Raw genomic sequence first — 9,071 nt, 5'->3', positions numbered from 1 at the left:
TAGTCTATGCTAACAAACAGACATGGTGAATCCTTGTTTTTATATGCTGAGGCTGTTTGGGGCCTTCCATATCAATTTGAACTCTGTTGGGGCTGGAGACTGAGGAGATAAGGTCAGTTATACAGGTGTTGACTACATGATACATGATGACCCTCAACAAAAACCCCGGACACCACAGCCCGGGTGAACTACCCTGGTTGGCAATATTTCTTATGTGTTGTCATACATTGCTGCTGGGAGAATTAAGCACTGTCCATGCAACTCCACTCAGAGAGCGTAACTGGAAGCTTCCACCTGGTTTCTCCTGGACGCTACCCCACGTGCCCTTCTCCTTTGCTGACTGTAATTTGTATCCTTTCACTGCCTTAAACCATAATGGAGAGGATACCAGCTTTTCTGTGAGTCCCTCTAGCAAATCATCACAACCAAGGGTGGTCCCGGGGACTCCCAACACAGGTAGAGCAGAGAGAACAAGGGCTGTGGGGGGAGGGGAACGACTGAGGTGAGGAAAGAGATGGAGAAAGAGACTGGATTCCTCAGAGACTTATAGGTCATGATCGAGAATGACATGGTTCTGCCTGTGGGCTTGATTCCAGAGTGGTTACTTTATTTCATTCTATTCCATGGTCCTAGGCTGCTTCCAGCCCTACAGAAAACATGCCAATCAGTGAATTTGCTTGGTGTGGGGTTGGGGTGAGCCCAAGGGCACATAAAACCTACTGGAGGAGGTGAGCAGTGTCACCCGTCCGGATGGCTGCACCCATTATTTTCTGTATGGCTCACCTTGGGTTTGGAGCAGTTACTACTCAATATATATTGGTAAAGAAGAAACAGTGGTGTGTTTATTATAACAGCTTGGGGGAAAAAAACCCAGAACTGTTTTCCATACTGAATCCCACATAATGAAAACTCAGAGGTGACATCACCAATCTGTTTCATGATCACATATCCATGGTGACAGAATAAGTCAAGGGAAAAATAGGGTGAGAGAGTGGTTGAAGCGAAGTAAGCAATTTGTTGGCACAAAGGACTCAGTTATCAAGGTTGCAAATAAGTCATCAACTTCAGGCATGGACGGGCACCAAAGTGTTTCTCAAATTTCTGCTTGCTTGAACAAGCATGCTGCCTTCTCAAGAGTACGCCTTGAATCCTTAATAGCTGGAGAAAAATTTTAAAGTAATGGAAGAAGTACTTATGTAACTCATTTCTAAATCAACAGGGGACTATATTTTTGATGGTGCAGGAGGCTTGAGGCAGAAGCCTGTTAGGGATGATGCCGGTGCCTGCGGCCCAACACTCCCAGGTCAGAGCGCTGCGCCCGAGGCTTGGGGCAGCAGCAGGGGGTGGGGTAGCCGTGTGATCTCAGAGCCACACTGATGGCCCCGTAAGCCAAGTGCCTCGATTCTGGAGAACACAAGATGCTGTTATGCAATTTCTAATTACAACGAACTCTCTTCTTTCTGTTCGCAAGAGGGAAGGCAGTTTATACTTAAACACAAACCGAAGTTTGAACCCTGTTCTAGCTATGTAACTTTGGGTGTTATTTAAACTCTCTGGGCCTCAGTTTACTCATCTGTGCACTGGTCATTATAAGAAGACCTTGTTCATAGGGTTGAAGACTCGATGAGGTAATACCTATAAAGTACTTGGCACAGTGCCTGGCATGCATTAAGGGTTCAAACAACAACACCACAACCAGAAAGGACGTTAAGGTGTTTAGTAAGTCCTCAGACATAAAAAGACATTTTCGAGGGTTCGATGCCAGTCACGTGTGCCTCAAGATTGTCAGGCTGGCTGAGGACATCTACATGCTCTGAATTAGATACTAGTAGATGTGACAGACGTGCTCTAAGGAATCAGCTTTACTATGTTGTCCTTCAATGCTTGGGCAGCATTTTAAACAGCAGCCCGTAACTCAGGTGCTGCTGGCTTCAGGGTCGGATGCAGCGTTGTTCTTTGGCTTCCTAAGATGATGAAGAGAATGGATGTCGGAGGCTGTGCTGATAAAATGGCCCTCGAGGTAAGGTTCTGATCATGAAGACAGACCCCTGTGTAACTGGAACTAGGGGGAGGTCTTGGCAGGTGTGATGCCTGGTGGAAGGAGAATGAGTCTGGAGTTACCACTTGGGTTTGATCCCAGCTCCTTTACTACAAGTGTATGAAGCTCCTACACTGCAAGCATGAGGTGTTGGGCAAGTTACTACTGGTCTCTAAACCTCAGTCCCTTCATCTGCACAAAGGGGAAAATCCTTGACTTGCAGAGTGACTCTAAGGATAAATTGATACAGTGTAATGTATGTAAAACACCTGCTATCTGGTAGGCACTTCATAAATTATGATATAAGCAAGCAAAGTACAGTCACAGCAAAGCATGAAATGCATTAGTGGTAACTGATATTGTTTTGCGACAAAGCAATCCTGTGAGACCAAATTAGTTTCTTAGAAAGAACAGCAAGATACAGACAGCAGGGTTGATGTGAAGCTTGGCAGCTGAGGGCAGTTCATTCTGGGAAATGGCTTATGGTTTGGATCAAATCCCTGCCCCGGGTGACATGTTCATCACTGCCCTGGCAAGTATCTGGGGGATCATGGGGGACAGATGGAGAGGGTCTGCACGAGGACCAGACCTCTTAGCCAGTGACGAGCCGTCCTATAAGGATGATGACAAAGCACAGCTCCAAGAGAGGTGCGGGGAGCCGCAGTGAGTGTGCAGGATGTAGCCCTATCTCTGCAGCGGGAAGCTGTGTGCTGGGACACGTGGCCTGGAGGCAGTCATGGAGCTTGCCGCCCAGAGAGCAAGTGGATCCCAGTCCAGGTGCGCTGCCGGTGAAGTGGAGGTGGGGAAACAGGCCAGGGAGGAATGGTCTCAAAGAAGGGGTCCTCCTGTCCTGACACCAGTTGCTTCTGCATCAGAACAGTTTTCGGGGAGAGGGACCCAAGAGGTGACGAGGGCAGAACCCAAGTGATAAGGGGGATGTTTTCCACACAGAAAAGCCTCCATTCAGCAGGGAACTCAGATCACATGTCAGAGAATAAACATGAATGAAACTTTAAAAACACGGGGGTGGAAGCTGACACTACAGCTATGCCCACCAGCAACTCACTGAGAATAAAGCCCTCCTGCGTGTAGAAAGTTAATGGTGTCTATCACCCTCTTGGAAACCCAGCCTGGGGAGAGGAGAGGGACTGGGGACAGGTACCAGACACTGCTTGAAAAGGTAACGGTGTGTGATGGGGTTCGATTGGCCCTTTCTCCCCTATGAGGATGTGTGCGTCCACAGGTGAAATCCCCACGTACGCTCCCACCTCTACTCCCTTAGGAAATGAAAGCCTATGGTCGCATGTGGCGCTTGTTGGTCTGATGAAGTGGTTTTCAACTGGGGCCGATTTTGTCCTCCCAGGGGACGTCTGGCAATGTCCGGGGACACTTTTGGTTGTCACATTTTGGGGGGGGGCATGCTACTGGCATCTAATGGGTAGATGTCACGGATCCTGCTAACTACCTTACAGAGCACAGAATGGCCCCCACAGCAAAGAGTTACCCAGACCCTAGCGTCAGTAGTGCTGGCGTTGAGCAAACCTGGTCTGATGCGACGTGGAGGTTCTTTGTCAATGGAAGTGGCTTGTTCCTCTCACCTGTCATCTCAGTGTGGGGTAGAATGGGGAAGGGTCACAGCTAGTCTGCAATCCCTCTTTGGTGGCCATATACAGAGGAGGGTGTGGTGTGAAGGCAAAAATTTGGGGGTGGGGTGGGAATGAGCCCAAAGAGAGACTCAGGCTAACCTCTCAAGGTAGATGGAAGGCCAAGGGCAGAGTTTTTCATTTCAAGTCAACTCTTACTTATTTAAAAACCAATTTCCTTAAGCACATAATTGTACGTTTATTTCCCTGAGGAACTCTTGAGGCAGAGGAGACCTGCTGAAATTATGGGGATGGAGGCTGCACACAGGGTTTTAACGGGGTTAGAAAAAATTTTCCTCTCCTTTGAAAGAGGGTTGGGAGAAAGAGAAGGGCAGGTTCCTGTCCTGCAGGGCAGAGGATGTGGGGGGATGGAGTTAAGATAGGAACGGAGGGGCAGACAACGTGAGGAACGGTTGTGTGACCCCAGCGGGTTGGGATCAGAGACAGAACTCCGAGGTGCAGCTTCAAGCCTGCTTCTTCTCTCCCCCCACCCTGGTAATTGGAGGGAAGGGATCAAGGAAGTGGGCTGTTCATACCCTTCCTGCCCCACCACCTTCGCGTGTACACACAAACACGCACGCGCGCGCACACACACACACACAATCAAAATACTCCTTTGGAAGATGCTCTGGTTTGCATCAGGAAACAGAATGGGTCATGCTGTTGTGGGAGGAGCGGGTGGGTGGGCAGGGCAGAGGGGACTTTGACGAGCAGAGGGTAAGGGCTTCAGTGCTTCCCCTCTTCTGCTACTTCTCACTCCTCTGTTTTAGCCTGAATGCTTGGAACTGTAGGCTCTTCTCTTTGAGAGATGTCCTCGCCTGGGTAAGCTGGGTGGAGACCAAGGGAACAGAATGAAGGAACTGATTATCCAGATTCGACACACAGAGGAAAGGAGGAAGGGGCGGCGAGGGCACTTTACAGTCTTTCTCTCACTGCTAGATTGGCAAGACTCTGGCTCATACTCCTTTTTTTTTTCCTTTTGTGCGGTACGCGGGCCTCTCACTGTTGTGGCCTCTCCCAATGCGGAGCACAGGCTCCGGACGCGCAGGCTCAGCGGCCATGGCTCACAGGCCCAGCCGCTCCGCGGCATGTGGGATCTTCCCGGACCGGGGCACGAACCCGTGCCCCCTAGCATCGGCAGGCGAACTCTCAACCACTGCGCCACCAGGGAAGCCCAGGCTCATACTCCTTTTGTCTAAGAGGGTTGGAGGGGGGTTGAGTTGGGTGGGCGGCAGAGGAAGGAAGATGCAGTGAGGAGTGGGTGGCCTGGAGCTGGTGGTGGCCTGGGCTACAAAGGCTGGGGTCTGCAGGGGGACCCTTGCCTCCTCCCTCCATGTCTCCATTGGATGTGGAATGCATGTCTGCCATGGTACCTATTCTATGTGGTTGGACTCTGTTGGGCTCCCCACCTCCAGCAGGCTGTGAATCATGTCCCCTTCAGCTGGAGGGCCTCTGCATCTAACAAAGCCTGGTATACAGGCACTCAGTACACATTTCATGATGAATTCCTACCTTATCCATCCCGGCCTGCCATTACAGAAGAGAGGACAGGAATTCAGGCAGGAGTTATAGCAAAAAGAGTCCACCTGGCTAGTCTATCCCATTCATCCTATCTCTCGAAGCTGCAGGCGTGGTGGTGGTGCTGGTAGGATGGCATCCAATGGGGAAGTGAAGGTAACATCTGAGAAACATGGCCAAGGTTCACAGCCTTGAATGTCTTCATTTAATCATCAAATATCCTCTGCATACCTGCCCAGAGAGGCTGGGCTCTGGCATTCCTCAGCCTCAGGCTGTGGGGCAGCATAATGGGCTGGAGGTCACAGGTGAGCGGAGCAGCCTGAGGCTGGGGAGAGGCACCCAGCCCCTGGGAGATGGAGACAGTGATTATCCGTGAGCACAGCATCCAGGCCTTCTCTGTCTTAAGAGGGCTAAAGGGATGACACACGTGGGGCATGCGGGCCTGGACTGAGGACACAGGGGTCCTCCTGGCCTGCGAGCATCAGAGACCTTGGGCTGCCAGGGATTTGTTTCCTTTTCATTGACCAGCTCCCCAGAAGACACATCAAGTATTATTAGAGAGCAGATACATAAGAGTTTCAGCATCTTTAAAAGGCTGAAAATATGTGCCGTAGCCTTAGCCCATACTTCCACTTTCCAGAAGTGTAACCTTGCGCCTTTCTGAGCCTTGGCCGCCTCATCCAAAGAAGGGATGGCCCTTCTGTCTTCCTTTATTATGGGGCTATTGTGAGGCGCAAAAAAAGTCGCAAAGTGTGGGAGCACTTTGTAAACTTAAAGTGCTATGCAATGTGAGCTGGTTCTTTATTTATTCAAGGCAGTGGCAGAGGGACACCCCACATTGGTGCCTCTCCAGCCATCCTCCTACCAGGACCTGCCTGCAGGGAACGGCTACTTCTGTCTTTTGAGCCAGCCAAGCGAGCGCTGGAGGGCTTAGCACTTTTAGTTCACTTCCGCGTCTCTGGCCCCATCTAACACACAGGTCAGGGCCGCGGGGGGCCTGGCAGAAGAGTGCTGAGGTCCCTTATTTCCTTCGCTGGTAGAACTGGAAGACCGCCTTCTCTTGCTCATAGGTCTCGATGGAGCCGGGTCGAAGGCGCCGGATCTCAGCGATGGCGTCCCCTGCATCCAGGCCCCGCTCCTTCACCAGGTAACAAGCCAGCATGGTACCCGTGCGGCCAAAGCCCAGGGCACAGTGCACTCCCACCGCCTGCGAAGGGGGAGCTGGGTGGGGAGGGGCTCAACGCCCTCCCAACACTCTCCTGACCCTCACTTGTAAAATACAGCCAGGTTTTAAAGATGTAGGACAATGAAGAATATAAATATCTGGTTAAGAATTTATTTTATATTGCTTATGTGTTAAATGATATTTTGGAGTTACTGGGTTAAATTATATTATCAAGATGAATTTCTCCTGCTTCTTGTTGACCTTTTTAAAATGTGGCTCCATTACATTTGGACAGAACCTTGCTCTGGAGACTGCTCAATACCCCCTGACTTCAACCCCCATCTCTCCCAAGTCTGTTCACCCTTTCTCCTTCTCAACTCACAACATCAGCTGGTTCTTCGTTGCCTTTCCTCGAGCCCAATTCACACTGCAGGGCCTCTTCATACTCCTCCCCCTTGAACCCCCGCCCCGCCGCCCCGCCCCCCTTACCCCCGCCTCCGCCCCGCTTTGGCTTTCTGTTCTGGTTGCGATGGTCTCCTGGCCCCGCCGTCTTCCTCCAGTCTCTCTCCCGGAACCCAGCTAAGTTATTCCTGGCCCCGACCTCCCCAGCTCCGCTTGTCCCCGCTGACCCCTCCCAAGTCCCTCCCTCCCGGCGCTAACCCCGCCCACTGACCTCTCCCCGGGCGTTGGCCTCGTCGACGATCTTCACGAAGCGCTCGATCTGCTCTGGGCCCGGCGAGCAGAAGTCTGGGATACGCAGTCGGTGCAGGGTGAGGCCGGGGCAGCTGTCGCTGTGCGGGGGCCCGCGCTCCGTCAGTGACACCAGGTGCCGCACACCCTGGTCCAGCAGGAACTGGTAGTGGGCGGGGAGCCGGGGTAGGGCCAGCCCCGCCAGCCGGCCGGGGAGCACCCACGAGAAGTTGGGGGGCTGCACGCCCATGGCTGACGGAGGGCACAGAACAGCGGGTCACCGGGGGCGAGGCCGGCCCGTCCCGCTCCGCCCCCGGGCCGGGTAACCTTCCACCTACCTAGCACTGGCGCCTCCTGGGGCCACGTGGTCTTCGGGACACATCCTGGGTGTCGTCCTGCTCCGCCTCAGGGGATTGGCCGAGCCTCCTGGGGGCGGGGCTAGAACACCCAATTCTTGGCTCCCAGTGACTGTCGGAGCGTTCTGGTCCGGCCCCAAGCAGAACACTCGTTGATTGGTTGGATCGTCAATAATGGGCGGGATTACTGCAGCCGTGTGCACGGGGATTGGTGGACCACGCAAACAGCCAAGACAGAACACCTAGAAGGAATTAAGAATTCTTTTCTGTGGATGAAGCAACCCGGGTCGAGCTCTGCTGCTCCCTGGCGGTCGGTGGGAGTTATTGCATCACTGGCCAACTGCCCCTGCTGCCCAAGGGCCTGGCCTTGTCTTAACTTTCTTCACAATGGATGCCCAAGGATTTAAGAGATGGCAAATCTACATACGCTTTGGGGGAGGAATCTTCTGTACAATAACTCTAAGGCATTATCAGTGACTTTTTGAACTCGTCCAGTAAGTGGGAATCGCCACTGTACAGGGGACTATTCTTGTTTTTCCACTGCTGGAATTATTAAAAAAAAAACAGGGTTTCTGCCATCTGGTGCCCTGAAATCGTACCCGGGAGAGTAATTATGTAATAATAATAGCAACAACAAAAACAGCAATAACAACAACAATATAAGAATTAACAAATTGAGCATTTACTATGTGCCAGGTATTTTTCAAACTGATTTAATTGCCACAATAATCTTACGAGGCAGGTAATCTATTTAACTATCTTACAGATGAGAAAACCGAAGCTCTGGAGAGGTTCAGGAACTTGACCAAGAGATGACTGGTGGCGGGGGATTTGAAACCAAGCAGCCTGGCTCCAGAATCTTTAACAAAACGGTATTGTATTCTAAAGTTAAATAGAGGGTTACTGCCTCTTTACCTAACTATCCTCATGCCCCTCACCTGGGTTAAACAGTTGCAGGATTTGTTAATTTTTCTTCATATTTCCCGATTCTCAGGTTCTATGAGTCACCCTTCCCTGGGGAGGCTAGAGTTTCTCTGTGTCATTCATAGCAGGTGAGGAACTAGATCTGAATACAGTGTCATAACTGTGATCTGACTGGTTCATATCCTCATTTGAACAATGTGCTTCTAGTGATCACACTAATTATAATTATGAAAATAGTTAACCCTTATTGAATTTGCTTATGTACCAGGCACTGTGCCAGGTGCTTTCTGGAAGAGCCACACTGGGAAGGTTTTTTGTTTTGTTTTGTTTTGTTTTTTTTGCAGTACATGGGCCTCTCACTGTTGTGGCCTCTCCCGTTGCGGAGCACAGGCTCCGGACGCGCAGGCCCAGCGGCCATGGCTCACGGGCCTAGCTGCTTCGCGGCATGTGGGATCTTCCCGGACCGGGGCACGAACCCGTGTCCCCTGCATCGGCAGGCGGACTCTCAACCACTGTGCCACCAGGGAAGCCCCAGGAAGGTATTTTTATATCTCTTTTGCACATGAGTAATCTGAGGCTTAAAGAAGTTGGTTAACTTAGTCAAGCACACATAGCTAGTAAGTAGCTGGGCTGGTTGAGCCAAGGTCTCTCTCATTCCAAGCCCAGGGTACCTAGTCATGAAGATGTACTTCCCTCCTTCTGTCCCCATCTACCCCTGAAAAACACATTTGGTTCCA

General features: G+C 51.3%; 2 protein-coding genes across 6 annotated transcripts in view; one reads left to right on the top strand and one right to left on the bottom strand.

The window, feature by feature from the left end:
• Positions 1–5,059: 5,059 nt before the first annotated feature.
• On the bottom strand, positions 5,060–7,449 carry DUSP23 (dual specificity phosphatase 23). Its single transcript, XM_082614990.1, has 3 exons — positions 7,393–7,449; positions 7,038–7,306; positions 5,060–6,406 (listed from the first exon to the last, which is right to left on the bottom strand). Exons 2-3 carry the CDS (start codon positions 7,302–7,304, stop codon positions 6,221–6,223), a joined length of 453 nt encoding a protein of 150 aa, XP_082471116.1. The 5' UTR covers positions 7,305–7,306; positions 7,393–7,449; the 3' UTR covers positions 5,060–6,220.
• The window catches only part of CRP (C-reactive protein), an 81,226-nt gene continuing 79,212 nt past the window's right edge, over positions 7,058–9,071 (top strand). For 3 of the 5 annotated variants that reach the window (XM_082614986.1, XM_082614979.1, XM_082614976.1), the window contains exons 1-2: positions 7,071–7,190; positions 8,177–8,282. The gene's annotated coding sequence lies outside the window, so the exon portion shown is untranslated. Of the gene's footprint in view, positions 7,191–8,176; positions 8,283–9,071 lie in introns of all 5 variants that reach the window. The other 2 variants (XM_082614981.1, XM_082614980.1) reach the window with 1 other exon arrangement.

This window comes from Mesoplodon mirus (assembly GCF_964341445.2).
Source record: "Mesoplodon mirus genome assembly, chromosome: 3".
Lineage (NCBI taxonomy): Eukaryota > Metazoa > Chordata > Mammalia > Artiodactyla > Ziphiidae > Mesoplodon > Mesoplodon mirus.
Note: the sequence above shows the minus strand (reverse complement) of the source record. Positions and strands in the feature narration are given on the sequence as shown.